At 42.0% G+C, this 23,546-nt stretch overlaps 1 protein-coding gene across 1 annotated transcript; it reads left to right on the forward strand.

Annotated features, from left to right (window-relative positions):
- The first annotated feature begins 1,936 nt into the window (after positions 1–1,936).
- On the forward strand, positions 1,937–22,240 carry OGA (O-GlcNAcase). The gene is made up of 16 exons (XM_058029162.1): positions 1,937–2,157; positions 5,666–5,717; positions 6,040–6,137; positions 7,390–7,520; positions 8,158–8,329; positions 9,193–9,291; positions 9,436–9,720; positions 10,233–10,391; positions 11,422–12,032; positions 12,436–12,610; positions 16,120–16,205; positions 17,063–17,167; positions 18,765–18,850; positions 19,749–19,941; positions 20,734–20,893; positions 21,577–22,240. Exons 1-16 carry the CDS (start codon positions 1,971–1,973, stop codon positions 21,711–21,713), a joined length of 2,736 nt encoding a protein of 911 aa, XP_057885145.1. The 5' UTR covers positions 1,937–1,970; the 3' UTR covers positions 21,714–22,240.
- The last annotated feature ends 1,306 nt before the right edge of the window (positions 22,241–23,546 follow it).

The raw sequence follows: 23,546 nt of genomic DNA on the forward strand, positions 1-23,546 counted from the left end.
GCTGCCGCAGCCTTTTCACACCAAGTGGGAAAAGATTTGTCCAGGGAGTGTAGCTTTTGAAATGGGGGTGGGAGAGCTGGGAGTCAAAAATAATCTGTTTAGCTCTCCCCAAAAGGGGCCCTCAGGAAGGGCCGGGGGGCAGGGAGGCCTGGATCCTTTAGGTGTGCCTTCAGCTTGCCATGAGAAGCTGCCGTGTGAGCCAGGGCCTGGATAACCTTTGTTAGTAAGAGGTGGCATTTAAGGGTGGACAGCCAAATCATTTGGTTTATGATGAGAACAGAGAGAAAAGTTGATGGATCCTTGGAAAAGGGCAAGTTTTCCCCAGCTTTCAGAGGAAAAGCTACCAGTAGCTATGTGGTAAAACAGCTGAGCAACTGGATGAGGCAGCTGATGCAGCCTGGGGCAGTGATTCACTCCAGCACCCTGAACACTGCCTAGAAACACAAGCATTTTGTAAAAGGATGAGATTGCAACACTAGAACTATTACTGTAGGCTTATTTTGCCATGATCAGAGATATGAGCACCCTTTCACGGTCTTTTGTGACCCTGTGGTCACCACCAAGCTCTGGAGGTGTGTGAAAGCCCTGTGTGTTCTCCACCCTGATTCTGTGCATTTCTCCTCTCTAACCCCTCTGTAAAGTCTGCTCGTGTGTCAATACAATTTAGCTGGTTGCTATTTAGGGCATCTGTACAATTTCTATTTTTGCTCCTTGAAAGCTTTGGCCCGCTGATGGTGGTAACTAGAGATGCCCCTTGGCCAAGGCTCATTGCCGGTGCCGGAAACGGAGCCGCCTTCGGTTTCTGTCATGCCCGAGTGCTGTCAGTGGGAATGAGCGGAAACGCGGCTGAAACGTGAGGTGTCTGCCCTGATGTCTGCAGGCCTTCTCCAGCCCTTCCTCGCCAGCTGGGGTTTGCGGCAGCTCTTTATTAACTTGTTCTTTGCCGGCTGGCACCTGCTGCAGCCTCCTCAGTGCTGGGAAGGCCGACAGGATCGCTTTGCCGGAATTTCCCCACAGTACAAGAGAGGCCACCTCAGCCCTCGGGTGCTCCCCTGCGGCTGCAGCAGGAGAGACGCTGTGTGACCCCAGAGCCCTCCTGTGATCTACTGATACCGTCCCACCTTCAGCACTCCCGTGGCCTCTTCCAGGCACGGACACACCTCCAGGGGTGCCATCGCCCGTGCCGTGCCGTGCCGTGCCGTGAGAGTCGCAGCCATCCCCCCTCAGCCGCTCGCTGTCCCTGGCGGGCCCTACTGCGCTTGCGCGGCAGCGCGAGAAGTAGGGCACGTCTCACGGGAGCCCGCGCACTCTCCGCTCCCGCGCAGGCGCACTCCCGCCGGGGCGCTGCGCCGCGAGGCGCAGGCGCAGAGCGGAGGTAAACACTTCCCTCCCCAGCCTCCTTGCCCCCTCCGCGCCGCTTCCCTACACAAACCCCAGTGCGCATGCGTGCTATCCCACTGCCGCTTCCCCCTCGGTCCCTGCGGCCCCTCGCGCGTGCGCCGTAGGCGCGCGCTGCCACCCCGCGCAAGCGCCCTGAGGCGGCCGCGGCCTCGCCCCTCCCGCTGCCGGCCCCGCCGAGCACGCGCAGTGCGCGCCCTCCCGCGCCCCGCGCCTGCGCAGACCGCGCGCGCCGCCCGCCCGCCTCATTCCCTGAGGAGCCTCCCGCGCCCCAGCCCGTTGTTCCCGCTCCACCGACGCCGTCCCGACCGCCCGCGTCCCTCGCTCCCTTCCCGCCGAGGCACACGCTTCCCCTGCCCCCGCGGCGGTCCCGCGGAGCGGGGCGGCTGCGGGCGGAGCGGCGCGGACCGGTTGGGGCCGGTTCCCCGCGCAGGCGCAGCGCCCCGTAAACAGGAAGCGGCGGCGGCGGCCCCGGAGCGGCGGAGACAAAGGGGCCGCGGAGCGGGGACGGCAGGGACCCGGCTCGGCTCGGCCCGGCCCAGCGAGCCGCGGCGCTGGCGGCGGGCGGCAGGATGGTGCAGAAGGAGGGGCAGGCGGCGCTGGAGGAGCCCCAAGGCAGTCCCAACCCGGCCGGGGTGCCCGGTGCCCCCTTAGAACCGCCGGGCGCCGCGGCAGGGCCGGTCCCGGGGGGCGAGGAGACCGACACCGAGACGGAGACCGCGCTGGGCTCCCGCCGCTTCCTCTGCGGAGTCGTCGAAGGTGAGAGCTTTCAGAGAGGGTCTCCCCTGGGAGACAGGGCGTACGGGGGGGGTCGGTATCCGCGGGAGACGGGGGGTGGGCCGGCCCCAGCTGGCTTCGCTTTGCCGTCTCCTCCCCCGCCCGGAGGAGCCCGCTCGGCGGGGAGGCGGCGTGCGGCTCTTGGCCGGGACTCCGCCAGGGTGGGGAGGAGCCGCGGCTCCCGGGCGGGGCTTCTGCCCCCGGGGCTGGTGGCGGAGCGGGGAGCGCCCTTTGATGGCAGCTGTGCGGCGGGGCGGGGGCAGGCCCGGCACCCATGGTTCCTCCCGGAGGCTGAGGCCGTGCTGCGCCTCGCTTGCTCGTACGTGTCCAAAGGGGGAAGTGCGAGAGCAGAGCTACCGCGCGATTATCTCAGCTGTGCGTGCTCTTCCTGCGCTCCAGAGGCTCACGTTCAGTCCTGAGTAGGAAATAGGTGATTTCGTGGACTTTTGCTCAGTAACTGATATTAAATGCACCTTGTTCTCTGACATATTTTATAGTATCATTTTAGTTGTAGAATAATCCTCTGTCTTGTAGCATAGTTGCACCATTAAAATGTTTAAATTATTCTTGAACTGCAGAATAAAGGGACTTTTTGTAGTTCTCAGTAATGCATTTCTGACAGGTCAGTTAAGGTAGGTGGTTGAAAGTCAGCAGGAAAAATGGTTTATTCCCAGCATAACGGTTGGTTTTAAATTGTTTATTTCCTGTACCAATAATGATTTTCCAATAGGAAAACAAAATTATTAGCAGATGGAATGGAGAAATGAACAGGCAGTTAATCAAAGTCAGTATCTGCACTGCTTTGCAGACTGTTTTCTGTTTGTATCTTTTTAAAAAATCGTTCAGGTTCTGTAAATATGACCATGAGAGGTGAATTGGTAGTGCGTGAATACGATCAGTGTGGAGAAAAATGCCCTTCTTTTGCTAATGGACTTCATTCTGTGAAGGTAGATACCTAATGAAGGGCTTGGGAGACACATAACAGTGAGGAAAAACACAGATTGTAGCAACATGTTTTCTCATGTTCCTGCTGATACACCTGGAACGTCTCTTGTTCATCCAGGTTTCTGTTGGAACCACTGAGAATACCATAATAAATTTTCTTGTCATGTTAGTTACATCGTTGGTTGCCTCAGCATATATTTTGTTGCAGGTGTTCCTGAGTGTACTGTGCACAAAACAAAGCAAGAAAATGGCCTCTGCCTGAAGAAGGTGTCAAACACTGGTTAGGAGTTGCCAGTCTGACAATAACATGTGTATGGGAGAAAAGGAATAGGGGAGTGTTGAGAAAAAAGGCAAACAAAAATCCACCACCAACAGAAAAACTTGTGGTGAAGGAGGTAAATGGTAGTGAGTGAAAACATTTGTCTCATTAGTGACTCAAGGGCATTATAGAGTTAAGAGAAAAACAGGAATTAACTTCAGAAGTGTAGATAAATACTTAAATATAAAGTAGTGGTTAACACAGACTGTGGTGTGGTGAGGTTAGAGTGCTGAGATGGAGAGTTTGGATCTTGGTAGAGATGGCAGAGGGCAATTGGCCAAACACTGGATGTGCACTCTAAGAGTGTGAAGAGTGTGTACCACTTCCCAAATTCACTGTTTTGCACAGCAATAAGGTCTAAGAGATTGCTGAATGCAAAGCTTTGGTGCACTGCCTCTAGGATGTCCTGACTTTTAGTGATGGAGAGCGTGGTAATGGGATGAGGTATTTTGGCTTAATCTCTTGACTTTGTATTAACCTGACACACAGTCCTGAGGGAGTAATACAAAACTAGGTCGATTTTTTTAGTTAGAGAGAAAGATCCAAGAATTGTACTTGGCTGGTGACAGTAGTAACCTAAGAAATGTGACAGATGGAGAAATATTGCTGCAGATTAGCCAGTTCTGTTCAGCCTTATTTAATTAGTTTTTGATAACTGATTTTCTTTTTTTTTTTTTCTTTAATAGTAGGCTGTGCTCTGCTTTAGGCTTGTAGGTCTGAAACAGTAGTATTACAAATAAAGCAAAAGTGTCATGAAGTTATGAGGCATAGGGGAAATTCTTTAGGTTTCACAGGCTTTCACTTCTTTTGTGAGTTCCTGAGTTTCCTCAGCGCAGCATCAGTCAGAGTTTGGAAACTATAGTGAAAATAAGAAATTCCTTCTGGGTGAGGTAAACTGGGAGGTTTTCAGGCCTCCCAGCTCTCTGTTGTTGTTCCCTATTGCACTGGGCAGTTGTGAGGAGGAGTAGCTGCTCAGTTTTGCCACGTTGTGGTGCCAGGCAGTTTGAGCTCACTCTTAGAATAATTCTTAAACTTGAGCCTCTTGTTTTAAGCTACATAAAAGAGCATTGTACACTTAGCATGTAACTGAAATATATAGAAAATGTCTTCAGTTGTACCAGTTTGGAGTTTTTGAAGGTAGAATGGTGATTGTGTCCTCAATAAGAGTGAATATTTACAGATTTACGAGGGTGAATAGCTTTGGAAATGAAGATACAGTTTACCTTTTGAGCTGGTGTAGTATGGGGACGTGTGAGCTTTGTGTGTTAGTAGTGTCGTTCATCACTGAGTGGCTGTGCTCTTTGAAAGGAAGAGCTTATTAAATTTCATGTTATTTTAGTCTCTGGTCTTTGCAGGGGCTGCCAGCTGAAGCTTTGTTTTGAAGTGCCCACTTGTGGTTGAACTGTTTGCACATAGGTCTAAGTGAGTTGACTTGACTATGAGGGCTTTGAGAAACAAGTATTGTTTCTAGAATGGAAAGATTAGATTTAAAGCCAGAAGCAGTTGCAATATCCATGGAATTGTATGACTTTCAATACACTCTACAATCACTTGGGTAGATGCTTTTATATATGATTATTCACAGACATAGTATTAGCTTGTAAAATGTGGAAATGATAAAGTAGAATATCACTTTGCAACTTAATTTTGACAAAGATCCTATTAAACAGAAAAGAAATAAAATCCTAAGCATTTTGTTGACTCACTTGCACATTTTTTTTAATTACACATCAACTTCTGCAATATGTGTTTATGTATTCTGCTTATATTAATCCTAGTCTGTACCACCAGTTAAGCATTTTTGAGCTGGTAAATATTTTCAAGTGTTTTCAGTGTTCACCTTAAAGTTAAATCTATTTTGTAGGTGTTTGGTGTGGTAGTTTAATTAGGTTATAACTGTTCAATCTGCTGCTGTAAAAATGCTGACTTGACTTGTCAAGGGCATATGCTCAGGAGCACAGTTTGCATTCTGAAAATTAATTGGTTCAGTGGCCAAAATTATAAGACCTTAGATCATAAGAGATAAAACAAGTTATAATTGCATTTAAAATTTAGATCACTTTAGGTTATAACACTTTCCTCATGCTAACTATTTTTCTTTCCCTTTCTGCTTTGGGAAGCTTTTTGACAAATGTAGCAAAAGAGGAAAAAAATGGTGAGTTGTAATACAAAGTTTCATGAAGCAGGCATAATCTAACTGGATAATTCTAATCTTGTTGCCCATAGGATTTTATGGAAGACCTTGGGTGATGGAGCAGAGGAAAGAACTTTTTAGAAGGCAAGTCATGTTTCCTCTTACTGCAGCACATTCCATCGGAATGTAATCATAAACTTCCACTTAAGTCTGGAAAGAATTGTTCTAACCTAGAGCAACTTGCTGCCTAATATCTGTATTCTTGGGATTTGTATTCACCTTTTTATCTTGCATATACCAAATTTGTCCAATATAATTTGTGCTTAAAGTTATTGTGACTTAATAAAATAACACAATGTTCAGTGAAGAAATAAAAAAAGCAGTTTGAGTAAAAGAATAACATGAAGTAAAATACAGAATTCCTGAATTTGTAGGCTATGGGAAGGCTTTTTTCCTGTGTTTTTAGGCTTCAGAAGTGGGGACTGAATACCTACCTGTATGCTCCAAAGGATGACTACAAGCACAGGATGTTTTGGCGAGAAATGTACTCTGTGGAGGAAGCAGGTAATTGCCTTTATTTCTCCTCTGTGCTTTCTAGAAGCAGATTTTTGAATGAATTGGTTATTGCTATGTATACTTGTGTGTGTTTAATCACAGTAGCCATTCCCAAAGGTGACTGAAAGCCTCTTTTTAACACCCTGCAGGTGTGTTTATGGGAGCTTTGGAACAAGCATGGATTTACTTCTTTTAGCTATAACTGCAGATGATTTCTGAAACTGGTTTTAAGGCTTTATCTTACAGGATTTATTTTTTGTCACAGGAAAGGTTGCTTAGACTTATTCCTCTGGCTCTTGAATGTCTTTTGAACATTTTTTGTAGTAGAAATTATTTGCTTTAGGAAAGGAAAAAAAGATTGATGAGCAAACAGCATGTCCTTTTATGTGATTCATTAAGTCCTTGTCTCTATGAAAAGAGTATCTGTTAGAAAAACAGCTCTTGACCAATTAGTCAGAACATAAAAGATCTGTTCATGCTAGTGTGAGTTGTTTTACCCACCTATGTCATTTATGGGATTTATGATGTTTTATTAGACTGAAGGGATTATAGTTTTCCTTGGGTGAGGGGAAAAATTAGACTCTCTTGAAATTAAATAATTCTTCTTGGATGCCTTATTGGATCAATGCAGAAAAATACAGGATACTGCAAGGTAATATCTAATAACAGCAGAGATTGTTGAATATGCTAAAAATATTTATTCATTCTATTCATATTATGAAAAACATTTATTCATTCTATGAAAGCTTCAATTGCAAGTTTGTTTCTTAAAGAAACTACTTCTGCACACGAAGTAGTAACATGGTGACACTACACCCCACTTTTTCATGTGCCCAAGCTTCAGTCATATGAGTGGTGTGTGAACCTCTGTCACATGGAGTGATATTACTGCAATAAATTGTTAGTATGTGTGGGAAACGTGAGTAATAATTCTGGAACTGTTGATGTATGTACTGTGGAAACAGACTATAGCCATATTTGTCTCCCAGCATTGAGATAAAGAAAACTTTTAAAATATTTATAAAAATTTTATCATGGAAAATGAGAATACAAGGACAGTTGTTGTATTCCTTTTGGCATAATTGCTGAAAAATCTTCCAAATAATTTGGTGTTCTTTGCTATGTTAGTTTCAAGAAATTCCAGCAATTCTTTTTTCTAATTATGATTGAAGAGGTATCTGCACTTTATAAAACACTTTAGATTATGCCTGAGAAATTTTTTTCATTGAGTCCTTCTGAAATATTTTAATTTGATTTCCAGAGCAGCTAATGACTCTAATATCAGCTGCACGAGAACATGAAATAGAATTCATCTATGCAATCTCACCTGGACTTGACATCACTTTCTCCAATCCTAAAGAGGTGTCCACATTGAAGCGTAAGCTGGACCAGGTAAGGATGACACAAGCTTAGCACACTTCCAGTGCTGCTTCATTTGGAAGCTCCAGTTCCTTGCTCACTCTTGCAGCTTTTCACCAGCTCCATGAACCTTTTCAGCACTGGTGTTAGTTTGGGTGTCTCTGAATGATTCCAGTGGATGTGTTCAAGTTGCATTGCAAAAATAGCCAGTGCTAACTTTGATTTTTAAAGAAGTTCTCCTGTTGTATTGGATGCTGACGGCTATTTTTGTCTTCAGAGTATTTCGGAATCTTGAAGCCAAGATGCATTGCTAAAGGAAGAACTCTAGCCCACAGTAAATGCCTTTGCAGACCTGACATGCACATCTTCTTTGTTCTCCTGACTCCTCTCCTTTGTCCAAGAGCTGTTACAGAATTAGCTTTTTTCCCAGCTGTCCATCCTGTGAGATCAGCTTTGGGTGGTTAAAACTGGAACAGATTGCATGTCTTTAAAGATCTAATCTTTGAGAGCAGCAGAGCTATGGGTCAGAGGCAGGCATTCATTGTGAATAGAGCTATATCCCTGTTCCTGTAGCTGTCTCTAAGGTTAGATCTAAAAGTCCTACTGTTTGATTAAAAGAAACAATAATAATTTAACAAATTAAACATTTTACTCTTGTCTCTTGTATTAGGTTTCTCAGTTTGGCTGCAGGTCTTTTGCACTGCTGTTTGATGATATTGATCACAACATGTGCGCAGCAGACAAAGAAGTTTTCAGTTCTTTTGCTCATGCTCAAGTCTCAATCACAAATGAGATATATCAATATCTAGGAGAACCAGACACATTCCTTTTCTGTCCTACAGGTAAAACAAGCAGAATATTTTCATTGAGCCTTAAAGGAGGGGGACTGTTACCTTACTGTTTGAAAACCTGGTTTAACATTTAATAACTGCCTTAAAGAGTATTTTGGGGTTGATTGAAGAAATTGATTTACAAAGAAAAGTTTGATTATTCAGATGTATGCAAAGATTTTTCCAAATTTATAAATCTCTGAAAGGTTCAATGCCAAGCAAATAAGCAGCTTGATAGAACAGTTCAGGAAGTTTGAACTGAGAATTAGGCTAATGGAAAATTTATTTTTTCCTAACTTGAACTGAAATCTTTGCTTCTTGAATTAGCAGGTTGTTAGTTTCTAAGATTTTTTAAAGTAGAGGTAGTCTGTGCTTATGGCTGTCACTGGTTCCTATTTTTAATAAGATTGCTCACTTCACTAGTCACCGAGTTGCTTTTTTTATCAAAAATTATTTTTAGTTTATCCTCTTACACTGTGGTTCTGTTGCAGACCTTAACTTTAGAGACATATGTTCCAGTGTGACAGTTTTTAGATATTTGCACTTGGTAATGAGTGTTGGGGTTTTCTCATTCTCTTGGATACTATCTGCTGTAACAGGCCTTGTACTTAAGGACTTGATTAATTTTTTCCTAGTTTTGACATTTGAGCAATTTAAAATAATTCACTACCATTTGTTTCTGATATTTATGCAGAATATCATTCATAATGTCCTTTTTATTTATACTTTAGACTTTTGAGCCTTACTGGAATAATTTTATATATGTTTTTCATTTCCAAGGGTTGTATTCTCTCAATGTGTTTGTGGGACAATTGGGTATGTTGTCACACATGTGCATCCTTCTAATGACAGTGACATTCTCTTTTCCTGTGCAGAGTACTGTGGAACTTTCTGTTACCCAAATGTTGCCCAGTCTCCGTATTTACGGACTGTAGGAGAAAAACTGCTCCCTGGAATTGAAGTGTTATGGACAGGTAAAGATCGATAGCTTATTTCTTTTATTTTGCTGGTGTTAAGTATTTTCTCATAAGTATTTTGTAAAATAAACTGTCCAGCTACTTGGGGGTTGAATCTTGGAGTATATGCAAAGCCCTCTGACCATCCTCTTTCCTGCTTAGGTCCGAAAGTTGTATCCAAAGACATTCCTGTAGAATCCATTGAAGAAGTTTCTAAGATCATCAGGAGAGCCCCAGTTATCTGGGATAACATTCATGCTAATGATTATGATCAGAAGAGGCTTTTTCTTGGGCCTTACAAGGGTCGGTCAACTGAGCTCATCCCTCGACTCAAGGGTGTTCTGACCAATCCAAACTGTGAATTTGAAGCCAATTATGTTGCCATTCACACGCTTGCAACCTGGTACAAGTCTAACATGAATGGAGTGAGAAAAGATGTGGTGATGAGTAAGTATGTGTAACTGTTTGCTGGATCTGTGCTTAACCATATAAATCATACCAATTCTCTGTGGTTTTAATGATTTTCTCTCTTCCTCACCAACTTTTTCTTCTTATGATCACCTACCCTTTTCTCTTCCATGAATAAATGGCAGTTGCCTGAAAGATAATGATCTTGCTTTACTGACTTCCTGGGGCACATCTGTAGCACATGGTATCAAAGAATTTCTTCGTCTGGAGAGGTTATGTAATTAATGCTCTTGGAAAGCAAGTTTAATGCCCAAGTTTGAAATGTGTCCATGGATATGATTTCATTGGAATAGAAGCAGTTCACATCAGAAGATACCCTGAATGTCAGTGTCTGGTTTCTGTGTTGACATTGGTGGTGACCATAATTTTAATTTTTTTTCTAATTAGAATCTAGTAACTTGTCCTTTTTGTCAAGTGAGCCCTTGAGTTACTGAATGCCTTATTATTTTAAATTAAACTAACATGATAACTTTTAAAATTTGTCTCTGTAGCTGATACTGAAGACAGCACGGTTTCAATCCAGATTAAATTGGAAAATGAGGGGAGTGATGAAGATATTGAAACAGATGTTCTCTACAGCCCACAAATGGCCCTGAAGTTGGCCTTAACAGAATGGTTACAGGAGTTTGGAGTACCTCAGCAATACAGCAGTGAGTATGATTTGGTATCATTTTGAGGCTGGTAGAAAAATGGTGTTAGATGTTCAGTATTTGTGTTTAGATTAAAGATATTTTACAGATCCTGGCAATTCATACACTTCTGCTGGAAATATTTTCTGCCTTAGTAACTGGGGAATCTTAATTAAAAAGTAAGAATGCTTGATGTTCTGCAGTGTGCTTGTAATGCTCTGCCTGATCAACAGAAGCAATCTTGATATATCATCTTTTGGCATTTCTGATAGAAGGCTGGAAAGGGTCCAGATCTTGCTAGTCCCAGTTCTTACTAGGCTTCAGTGGAACCTGAGAGAATAGGAAGTACAGTTGGGATTTTTTTATTTTTTTTTTTAGTTGAGGTTGGATTGTTGTAAAAACTAGTCCTGGTCTTGAAGATTCCCTGTTCTTCCAGTTGTTTTAAGATAGTTTTACTTTCCTAAGTTTGTCTGCATAAATCAGCTGAGTTCCTTCTGGCACCGTATGCCTTTTTTTTGTACAGCGGGAGCTTGGGATATATCTTGAGTCTAATGACCTTGGTCAGGGAGGGTGAGTTAGAGCATGTTATCCAAGATTGTATCTGGTAAGGTTTTGAATGTCTCAATTTTTCCCCAGGTTAAAGACAGTTTTGAATTTGAAATATTTAAACATCAGCTTATCATATTAAGCTTTTATTATGAGCTGTCCTTTATATTCAAATACAACTTTACCAAGTCATTTGATGCGGAGGCAAAAATAGTTACTTGGAGAGCTTTTTATTCTGATGGCATAGTTAAAAATAAATGTTAAATAATTTTCCTAACTTTTTCTTCATCCTATCTTTGCTTACCAGTTATGTGAAAAGGAAACTTGCAAAGCTCGAAGTCAATAGTTAGAGTTACATTGACAGAAGTGAACAGGCAAAGTACCAAAAGGAAGCTGTGCTGATGGGATGCTGTGGTAACAAAATCATCCATCACTTGCAGGAGTTGCTGATTTGAATGTTAGTTGGCAGGTACTGAAAACTAAACTTGTTTCTTTTTATTCTCAGGTAGGCAAGTGGCCCACAGTGGTGCTAAAACCTCTGTAGGGGATGTAGGGCCACTGGTGGCACCATCCTCTTTAAATGCAGCAACAGTGGTTACCACGGTGTACCAGGAGCCCATCATGAGCCAGGGTGCAGCGCTGAGCAGTGACTCACCAGCCTTGGCCAAGGAGGAGGAGAAGAAGCAATCTGATGAGGAACCAATGGACATGGTGGTGGAAAAACAAGATGATGCAGACAAGAATGCAAACCAGATACTGACAGATATTGCTGAAGCCAAGATGGCAGAGGAGCTGAAGCCAATGGATACAGATAAGGAGAGTATAGTTGAGTCAAAGTCTCCAGAGATGTCTATGCAGGAGGACTCTGGTAGTGACATTGCACCTATGCAGACTGATGAGCAAATTAACAAAGAACATTTTGTGCCTGGGCCGAATGAAAAGCCTCTTTACGCAGTAGAACCAGTGACTTTAGAGGACTTACAGCTTCTTGCTGACTTGTTTTACCTTCCTTATGAACATGGACCCAAAGGTGCACAGATGCTGAGGGAATTCCAGTGGCTTAGAGCAAACAGCAGTGTTGTCAGTGTAAATTGCAAAGGAAAGGATGCTGAAAAAGTGAGTGCAAATCTTGTTTCTCTCCTTTTATGTCAAAATTCCAAGCAATTTTATCTAGTGTTTTGTTTGTTTCCAAGCAATTTTATTTAGTGTTCTACTTAGTAAGACCTGAAGGGTAGTGTATAATGAAGTACAGGTCACAGTAATTTTCACTCCTCCAGTGGAATCTACCGTTTTAAGCCCTGTAGTGCCAAGCAGCTGTGAAGGCAGCCTAGTATTGCATTTGACCAGTGTTCTCAGTACTGGCCTCACTTCTAACAGTCATAGAGACTATCTGTGAGTCATTTGTGGTGTGATAGCCCTCCTGGTAAAAAGAAGTAGTGAATTGTGTAGTCTTTCTCCATATTTAGAGAACCACTCCTCCCTAGGAGCCTGTGTTTGATCTTGTGGATCTTTCTCATAGATAGAAGAATGGCGTAACCGAGCAGCCAAGTTTGAAGAGATGTGCAGCTTGGTGATGGGCATGTTCACTCGCCTCTCCAATTGTGCCAACAGGACAATCCTTTATGACATGTACTCCTACGTCTGGGATATCAAGAGTATTATGTCAATGGTGAAATCTTTTGTGCAGTGGTTAGGTAGGTGCATTGGGAGCCATTATAATCCCAGATAGATTATTTTTTATGTGTGTTTTTAATTAGCCCACGGGGAAAACTGAAGCATTAGGTGAATGTGTTTTCTTGGACAGAGGGTCTAGCTGGACCCTGTTTTAAAGGTTTTCCTGTCTTGCTATTTGAAGCAACGCTTGCAGTGAGTTTGCTTTGCTATTAAAAGTGAAGTCTGCTGGATGCTTAAGATTGGAGACCTTGATTTTCTTCTTGGGCTAATGAAACTTGAATCTCATCTGACACGTAAGTGTTGACTTTAACTTACTCTTGACTGAATGCACACTGGACTATGCCACGTAACTCCTTGGGTGCCCCGATCTTTGATTGGAAATGACACTACGAAATGTGATCACCTCAGCCATCTGCTGTTTGCTCTGTCTTGATAACATTATTGCTGTCTTCAACAGACCTTTCAATGGGCCTGGCCTTGAGGAAGGTGATCCTCCCAGCCCCTGTGCGCATGCGAGCTTTAGCATAAGGCTATTCTGGTGCAAAATCATTTCCTTTAAACACTTCCCAAATTGCTGATTTTTTAATTTTTTTTTAATCTATATTTTAGTTTTTGGTAATGGATGGAAATTGTGGAGCTCTCTGGACAGATTTTGTCTGAGACTTAAAATAATCTTGAAACAGTTGTTTTGTTTTGTTTTTTTTTTTAATGTGTGGCACTTTGTTTTGTTTTGTTGCTTTTTTTCCTGAAAGATTTTTGAGAGATCCTAAGTTGGCAAATAGCACCAGCATGGCCTGAGTAATTCTAGTCACCTCATTTCACTTTCAGGTTTCAATCCAACTGTAAGGAATATGCTGTGGAGTTGCTTGATATACACAGCAGACAGCAAAGCTGATGGTTTCAAGTCACACTTTCTGTAGCTGTCACAAACCTCACAGTGGCTAACCATTACACAACCTTGGTCTAATCCTAGTGTTTGGATTGTCTTTAAATTATATTCTTAAATACTGACAGATTTAAACAAGGACAGAGAAGACCTATTAAATTGTCAACTTGTTATATGTCCAACAGATTCCTGAGTTTTGTGCTTATTAAATATCTGATCTCTAAACTCATAGTTGATAAAGAAGAGAGCTTTTAAGATTGCCTTCTGCAAAGCACAGAGAAGAAAACCAGGTGGGGGAGGAAAACTCAGCAGCATTGTAGTATGTTAACATTTCTTGAACAACTTCATGCTGTTTTTAAAGCTCTAGTTTGTGCATTTTTAAGTGTGACGCATCTCCTCCAACTTTACTGTCCTTGCTGTATGTTGACATTTAGCTAGACAAAATGCTCTCTTCTTGGTAACTTAATCTGCTTACAACTCTAGGCCAAAGCTCTACAAAGGGAACAGTGGTTTTTGTGGTCTTTGAAAACATCAAGAGCCCAATGCAGACTGCATTTCAGAATTATCAGACTGTACTAAGTTCAGCTGAAATTGTTTTCAGTGTCCCTGTAAAGTATGGTTCAAGTCTCTAAGTGCATAAAATATTTGGAGTGGTTCACAGCAGAAGCCAACTCAGTAAACACCAACTCTGTTAACTTTGGCACTGTTCTGTTCCAGTACCCACACTGGTATTAGATAGTTGAAAAATTAAAGGTTTTTCACATGTACAGTTTAATAATCTTATCCTAACAGTGCTTCTGTGAGAGGGGCCATTTTTGTCTTCAGCTTGTGTTTTATCACTGGTGTAAATACAGAGTAAAGGTCCTTGATAAAATACCTCATTATATAAAGTCAAGTACATTACAAATCCAAACAAGTTAGTTTTCACAGTGGTGTGCTCAATGGTCCACTGGATGTTCACTTTTTTCACCTCTCCTCCCAAGTCCAGCTAGCATTCAGTCCCTTAAATTAGTGTGGCTGTACAGTACTATGGATTACTAATGACTTCTATTGTCTTCTTCCCCATTGTGTACAGATGGGAGAATCCTCAGCACAAGTTTCTGCTGCTATGGGATGGACAGCGCCAGATGTTCACAGCGCGTCGTCATTAATTAATTAAAATGGAAAGGTTTTGTCTGTGAGGCAGCTCAGATAGATTAGATGTACAGCAGGCATGAACTGAAGTCACATTTGCGCAGCGACTGAGGCATTAACTATGATTTTCATTTATACAGCTCTTCATTCACACAGCTCTTTACTGTAATTATTGGAAGTGCTAGTTAAGTTGTAGTCTCAAAGGACAGACAGATACTGTCTTCCAAGTTTTTGACTAAATTTCTTTGGGAGGGATCTCTTCTTATGTGAGAATTCTAAAATGTGGGAGTGAACCAAATTTGAGTTCTGGTGTTTGGATTGTTTCTGAAATTTACCATACTTAGGATAGTTTATATTGAACCTGTATTCCTAAACTCGCCTAAATGTCAAACTTGGCACACTTTGGGACTCTCTGACTAGCACAACATACTTGTCTGTACTGATCTGAGACTGTTACTTGAACAGGAGGTAGATTGCTGTCCACAAAAGGAAAAGAGAATTGCGCTGCTCCTCTTGTCAGAAAACTAGGCGGATAGTTGAGATCTCCACTCCAGCCACCACTTGGCTTTTTTGTCTCTCCAGAGCTGTCATTTATCTTACTTGGTGAAGGCTGCACTGCCTTGCTGGCAGAACAGTGTTAAAAATCAAACAGCCAATGGAATCTTCTTTTCTAAAGCAAGTGCAAGCTAAAGCTAAGCTCTGCAGTGGGCATGCTGCTGCTGGTTGAGCAGCAGGGTCCCTGGTGCATCCAGTATGCTTGTGGAAATTAAAATCAGTATAAAAAATGCAAAGCTAGTAGTGGCCACCAAGGTGTATTAGTTAAATTATAAGTTAATTCCAGTTAACACTACTTAGCTCCTTAATGTGCCAACAGTATTGTGAAGGTGTGGCCTGGATTATGTAAATCTGTGTAGTCTCTTGCAAGCATGCTGTTTCATACAGCTGTCGTGGCTGCCTGATCTGTTCCAGACTGTTTACATATATTGCTAGTCCTAGTTTTCTGACAAGATTAGAAACAATCAGTACTAAAATGTGACTTCAGAAAGGTCCTTTTTTTTTTCAGGGGCTGTGATAATGGCATTTGTTTGATCTAAAATTTATGGTAGTATCTATTGAGCCACGTAGCTTCGATGATGTCAGATTTTCATAGATTAAATGAATGTTTCTAACACAAATACCCCAAAAAAAAAAGTGTACAAAATGGGTGGGAAGTCTACGTAGTTCTGCAGGGCACCATTCTTGTGCCTTCTGGTCTAGAATGAGGTGTGTAGCTGAATTGTCTCACCTGTCTGTTACAGGCAATCAAAAATTTGAAATACCCCACTTAGTGCATAAGCACAAAAGCTTTATAAATGATACATTATTACAGCCCCTCCCCCTCCCCAAGCCCTGGATTCTAGCTCAGTTAGAGAGCTTTTTCCACAAGTGTATGTTAGCTTTTTGGACATGTAAGACACCCAGGAAATCCCCCTTCTCGTAACATTCTCCGCTTGGATCTGATCTCAACAGGGTGTCGTAGTCAATCTTCAGCACAGTTCTTAAGTGGAGACCAAGAACCCTGGGCCTTTAGAGGTGGTCTAGCAGGAGAGTTCCAGGTATCAATATGACTTCACAACTGAATGACATTTTCTTTGTTTTATGAGAAACCTTTTGTTGCACATCAGAGGTCTGGAAGGATTGGTCTGCCGAAGGCTTTCTGGTCCAAAGTCCATTAGCCTTACAGCTTGGTTTAAAATAATTTTCCTCCCCTTTCTACAGTAATTTCTCAAGGAGATGCTGCCTGTCCCACGCGCATGCGAAGCGCAGCGGCTTTAGTTGTACATTTCACATTGTTTCTTTGCAGGTCGCACAGCATTTTTACCTGCGCCCGCAATTGCACAATGCGCGCATGCTTGTCTGCCAATGGGAATTCCATGAGCAAAAGGGATCGTCCTCCAAATTTTGGTTCCTCTGGAAATGATGCTGTACTGTGCTTTACTGCGAGGAATTCGATTGGCCAGTATTCCTAGCTCGCTGTTTGTACCATGTGCACATTTGTTCATGGATTTTTCAGGCGCTGTACTTTTCCCCCCTCACAGGTGCTCTGCGCGCAGCAAATTGAATCAGCGCATTGCTTTTGGGATAAAGCGTCTCCTCTGGCCAGTTAACCCTCTTCAGACCAAACCTTTCCTCCTGACATTCTGTGTTCTTAGACAGTGTAGATATGATTGGTAAAAAGTTTTTAAAGCAGTTAAGATTAACAGACTCTTAATGTGCTGTTTCAATTGCATATTTTAGAACACCAATTGGATATTTTCTATTCAAATAAGGTCTTTGCATTTGTAAAGCATACCAACCCCACCTTCTTTTGGGGTAGCAAGTAGCAAATGTTATTTTGGGAGTCTGCAGTGCACACCCAAGAGTGATGGGGTTTGTTGTTCATACAGTTATATTAAATATTTTGTTTTCACAGCGTTTGCTGCCTATTGATGGGGCAAATGACCTCTTTTTTCAACCACCTCCATTAACACCCACTTCCAAAGTGTACACCATACGACCCTACTTCCCTAAAGATGAGGTAACTGCTTTTGACACTTGTCACTTTTGCTGTTAGTTATGCACTTTCTTTCATGGCAACAGTGATTATTGCTGAGTCCCCTTTTCCCTAATGAAGCAGATGTCCTGATGTCTTGCACAAAGTACAAGTGCTAGCTCACAGAACTGAGGTTAAATGATATGCCTCTGTTTCAGCAATATGCTGTGCAGCACTTCGTGTACACCCACAGCTTGATTCTCAGCCTCCCACCCCCTCACCCTTTTAAATCTGTGAGTGCCTTCCTTATTTATGAAAGACAAGTTAAATTTGTCCAGCTGGTAGAAGAATTCTTGCAGCAGGGAAACATCCAGTGAATTAAGCTTAGAGGGTGGGTGTGTATGTATGCCTGTTTGAGTCAGTGGTTATTGTGGTACCTACTGGTATTTGCAGAGCTGTATAGGCAGAACATTGATACTGCATCTCAAAATGGAGCTGAAAAGTGGGATCATGGTTCAGCCATTCATACTGTTTAAGTTACAGTTGGAAGCTTTTTGGTCTGATTTCGAAAGAATGTTGTCAGATCTGCTTTGGAGTGTTTGATACTTTAAAATCAGGAAAATTCCATTAGTCATTTTTGATTAGTGCTTTTTACCTCTTCTGTTTTCTGAATGGATCTGTAGTGTAGTTTCTTTCCTGTTAGCTTAGTACGGAGAATACTTGAAAGTGAAGTATCAGCCAATGCTTAATTAACTCTTTATGGATGCAGTTTAAACAATGTAGGGGTTAATGCAGCTTGAGATCTTGTGTTAGTAGGTAGACTGAGATGAAACAGGAATTTCTAGGTTGAGTTTGCAGGATTTCAAACAAGTCTTAACTTTGAAGCCAGTCAGACATACAAGGCTGACACATGAAGTCTCCTTTTCCTGCCAGTTCTGGGCCAGCTCTATCCTGTGTTGTTCTCACAAACAGTAAAGCAGCCTTTTCCAAACCTTTGTGCAGGACTCCACCTAAGCTTGTTCTTTGGTAGAAAATGGAATTGATATTTCTAAACCACCTTAGCAAGTAGAGGTGCAGCTAAGCATGCAGTCATAAACAGTATTTTTTCTGAGGAGTTACCCTTTAACTAAAGGAAGAAAGTCTCAAATGCAAAGCATTTTTGTTTTAAAAAAAGGTGAAGTTTCTTATTTAAGATGTGACTAATTCAAATTTGCTCTTTTAAAGAGTTCCAGGTGAAAGCCTTTTAACATGCAGGATGTATGTGTCCTTTGCAGAGGTTGAGTTGAGTTGCCTTAGTGGAGCAGCAGAGGTTTTGTGAAGGGACTTTGTAGCAATGGTGGTGGTCTTCACTGAGTGTTTAGGTATCTGACCCTCAGAATTAATCTGGTGCTGTTACAAGAGCAGGAGGTTGCCCTCTAGCCTTTCCTTCCCAGCCATCCAATTTAACTGCTGTGTTTTTGAAGGCAACTTTGAGTTGCTTTCAGGGAGGAGGTGGAGGGAATGCCAGCCTTTGGCATAGATGGATGCTTTTGATCTCTGGTGACTGGGTGCCTGTCAGTACTAGGTTATAGTGCAGCTGTTAATGACATACTCTCTTTTGAATGTGACTGCTAAGTTAAAATAATCTCTTTTCTCCTCTTAGGCATCTGTATATAAGATCTGCAGAGAAATGTATGCTGATGGAGCTGATCAACCCTTCCATAGTTTACCAGATTTAATTGGAGACAAGTATGTATTAGCAGCAAGTGTCCTGCAGAGGTGGTTCTGAAGGGTGAAGTCCTGATAGTGTATTTAATTTGAATTTTTAGAATTGTGTGTGGGAAGAATACAAAGAGCATTTAGAGTAGATAAAATAATTTACTCTCAGGAAATTGGGGTCTTGGTTTCTTAAAGAGGCTGTTGACACTTATGTCTCAGTTCATGTGCTGGTTGCCTGTAGTGAGTGGTTAGAAAATAAATTTAGCTGAAGCCTCTGTATTCTGAAAGGTGTGCATCACAGTGTCTTATTTCAGATTTTGTGAAAGTATATCATGAGACTGTCCATAGTCTGTAGTTATCCTCTGCTTTTTTTATGACCTACTGTAGTTCTTAAAATAGAATTGACGGGTTTTGAGGTACAGTCTCCCAGCCAAGTGCCTCAAGTTTTTCTGAAGTACATGTACAAACTTTGTAAAAGGATAAGTGATGAAAAAAATGGGGCATTAAAAATGAGCTACGTTGAGTGGATTTTTTTTTTTTTTTTTGTCATCTTGGATGTTTAATTTAGACAGAATTTTATAGACAGTCTGCTCTGGGTGGCAGAAAGGCACTTAAGAAAGGATGTGTAACTGGTATCAAGCAATACCCAAAGGCAATTATGAAAGCAAGGAAATAATGGCAGCAGAGCAACTAAGCAAAAGCTGAAGAGTAGTGTGTATGGAATTAAACAGTGGAATCCTGAGGTGCAGATGTTGCTCATAGCTAAGTTTTGACAGCTGATCAGTCAGTTAGTGCTTTGTTGGAACTAATTCCATGACTGGCGGACTCATCTTCTTTGGTTGACTCTGGAGTCTCCTCTGTGGAACCTGAAGGGCATACTTGGTCAAACACACCTTCTTTTGACTAAATTTGCACCTTTTTTCTGCAGGTTAGTTGGAGGTCTGCTCACCCTCAGCCTGGATTACTGCTTTGTCTTAGAAGATGAGGATGGCATATGTGGCTATGCTTTGGGAACAGTTGATGTAACTCCCTTCATTAAGAAATGCAAAATGTCTTGGATCCCTTTCATGCAAGAAAAATACACTAAACCAAATAGTGACAAGGAGCTGTCTGAAGCAGAGGTTGGTATAAGCTGTGAGATCAGAACTATATGCTGAAGTCTTTGCAAAGTGGGTCTTTGTTTTTTTGAATTCACATGGAATTCAGTTTTTTCACCTTTCTGAAGACTTTGAGCATGTATTAAAGCAGCTGATGTATCAGAAGGAGATTAGAATTATTCATTGGCAGTCAGATACAGCTATGTGCTGTAATACACCCATGAGGTGTACTTGAGTAGTAATCCATGCAGTAAATGTAAAGCACCTTCATTTGGAGAAAATTACATTTTGAAAGTAAAGTATTGCTCCTGCTCTTTTCTACTGCAGAATGTAGTGTTAGTTTCCCCATGCTGCAGGTAGAGCACTGAAAATCTTACCAGTTTAAGTAGGGAAAACAAATTCAAGAGCACTTGGTTTTGGTGTGAAAATCTGAGCTGTCTGTGGAGTGTGACAGCTGTAAATGGTGCAAGGCAGCCTAAAACTGCCCATTAAAAAGGCAAAGAAATAAGTATCTGTGTGCAAACTGCTGGTTCTGTGTTGGCTTGTGTTTTCTTTCACTTGAAGTATGGGTCACTGAGAAGGAGCTTTGCATGCCTCCTTTGATGGTCTGAGAAGCTTTTCTAGCCAGTGTCTTTGTCTAGACAGTACAGACTGCAGTTCAGCAGGTGAGGAACTAAGTAGCCATCAGGAGGTGTAGCTGAAAAGCCTGCTGGTTTTGGGGTACGGTCCGTGAGCAAAGCAGTCTCCCCTGTTAAAGATGAATGAAAATTAAAAGCTGGATAATTATTAAATACCTGTTTCTAATATTCTTTTCAGAAAATAATGCTAAGCTTCCATGAAGAACAAGAAGTATTGCCAGAATCGTTCCTTGCTAACTTCCCATCTTTGATAAAGATTGATATCCACAAAAAAGTGACAGATCCAAGTGTGGCCAAGAGTATGATGGCCTGCCTGCTCTCTTCTCTAAAGGCTAATGGTAAATTTCTTGCACTTAGAATTCCTTGTTTCCTAATTACATGTCATTTCTAGAGTGCAAGGCAAACTTGGGAAGATTTTAGTAAATAATTGCAAAAACTTTTGAACAGCTAACTTCTGTTCCTGCCTTGAAAGAGGGAGCTTTTCATTTTAGGCATTATCCTGCAAATTAGAAGACAGGCAGGACTGAGGGAGCAATTTGGCACTGAGAGCACACATCTTTACATCTTGAACACTGCACAAAAGTCTATATTTTTCCTGCTGGCATTGGTAATGATGCTTTTTTTAAAGTTTGGCTGTGTGCACTGGTGGGTAATTACCAAACCTTCAATATGGGAAGTTCTTGGCTGCCTGCCCTGACTGTGCACCTCACACTCACACTTCCTTTGTGCCACTTGGTGCCTTCCTGCAATGCTGCTTTTGGAGCCAACATCAGATATTTTTGTGTGCAGTGAAAGGTGTGCAGAGGGTTTGTTCAGACTGATGGATGCATGCAGTGTGGAGTCCCCTTAGGGGATGGTCAGCTGTGCTGCCATAAATCTGAACTCTTGGCCACTATGCTTCATGTGGAATTGGATCACTGATTTACCTCATAAAATTTGTGGGAACTCTAGTAATATTTGATGTCTGTGCTTTTTATGATAACTCTTACCCTACAGTATTTTGTTTCTTTTCTTTCTTCAGGCTCCCGTGGGGCTTTTTGTGAAGTGAGACCAGATGATAAAAGAATCTTGGAATTTTACAGCAAGCTGGGTTGTTTTGAAATTGCTAAAATGGAAGGATTTCCAAAGGATGTTGTTATCCTTGGAAGAAGCCTTTGAAGTGCTTGACAGTGAACTGTTCCAGTACTGTAGACCCTTAACAGCTGGGCAGGTAGTGGTGGGGATCTTCATATGGTCTAACTGCACAAAGCCAGCAATAAGCCAGCTTGGTAAAAGGGGCTATGCGAAAATCACCCATCACACATTCAGACTGTCATTTGTTGGAAGGGGGTAATGCTGCTGAAAACATTGTTAAACAAAGAGAAACCCTGTCCTCTCCTGGTCCTGTGTGAAGTGCCAAGGAATCTTGCATGGGCTATAGCTTCTCAGAGGAATCCCTCTCAGTTGGTGCTGTGGTTGATGACAGTTCTCTGTGTTCAGCTGTCAACAGAAAATTGGTCTCTGGCAGAATGCCTATAAAGATGCAGGTTTTGTTCTCTGTCATAGAGCAGGATGTGCAATTGCAAGTTGCAGAAATGGGAGGGGTTGCTTGTGTCAATCAGCATTTTTAAGATAAGTAGTTACAGTTCTATTTTTTACTACCTTTATGCTTGTTGATAAAGCAATGACCCGTTGTCACTTCTAATGACCATTGGTTCAAGCTTTTTGTTTTGTTAGGGACAAATGTGCAGTGGTCTGTGGCAGAAGTCACTCAATGACAAACTTGTAAATCTCAGTGTATATAAACCTAGATGTATGCTGACTAACTTTTTGTTTACTGGTTTTTGTAACTTTTTCTTTTGAAAAGTGAAATGGTATAGGTCCAAGACGGCACTTTTGAAAAACCTAAAACCACAATCGAGAACAAGTCTGTCCTCAGCACTGACCTTTCTTACTGTGCCTCATATCCAGGGCTAGGTACTGACCATCTTGGGAGAGGGGAGCAGATCCCAATGACCCTTCCTTCAGATTGCAGTTTGTCACTGCTCGAGGGTATCATTCTCCTGGGACTGAAACAGCAATTCACAGGATGCTTTGCTGAACCCGTTAATTTTGGTAACGTTCACATGGGATTATGGATGAAAGATGGTGAGAGGGAGAGAGAGCTGGCCCACAGCTGGGATTTGTCCTTGGAAGAGTCACCATGTTTCAAAGCCTGTTCGTACTAGTTTGATTAAATCAGGGTCTTCAAGTCCTGCACATTTGTATCAAATAACTTTTCTATAAGAAATGCCACAATAAGCACATTTTTACACATTATTTAAATGGTTATCTATTTTAAATGTTCCAAGAGTTTAATGTTTTTACCCAGGATGGACATGCTTGGTGATGGGCTGGAACTGGTGTCATATGGGACCTGGTATTCAGGTAGTTGGATCATTTAATGGAAATGGTATTTTGCAGTAGTCCCAGTGTCCCAGACAGGTGATTGGACAGTGGTATGCACTTTGCAGTACTTTGTTTCTTCCACCTGCTGCCATAAGCTGTCTATATTTTACGTTTTAATTTTCCTGGGGTTTTTTCAGTGGTGCACAAAGGAAGCTTGGTTGCTCTTACAAGCCTCCAGCTGCATAGAAGTTGATTTGCAACCTGTAATGAATGGCATTAAGATTGCAGTAATGCTGTCTGCAACCTGTAAGGAGATGCTGTGTTTGGCCTTCTGGTGCAGTCATGTGCAAGATGTTTCTCTTTTTTTTTTTTTTTCTGCAGAATGTGAATGATTTTTAATGCGGTAGCGATGTATTTAAGTTGAAACAAGTTCATTTCATTTTTAGAGAGGTATGGGGTTGTGCTGTGGGATTTCATTAAGTCCAAGCTGAATGCCACTAGTTTTTATACAGCTTTGAGTGCATGTTGAGTAGCTGATAACCTTGATTTACCAGGTGGGAGAGTTTTGTTTCTTCATGGATACCAGACTCGACTTACTTCATCTGGATGCATAACATTACAGCA

This window comes from Melospiza georgiana, chromosome 8, assembly GCF_028018845.1.
Source record: "Melospiza georgiana isolate bMelGeo1 chromosome 8, bMelGeo1.pri, whole genome shotgun sequence".
Classification (NCBI taxonomy): Eukaryota; Metazoa; Chordata; class Aves; order Passeriformes; family Passerellidae; genus Melospiza; species Melospiza georgiana.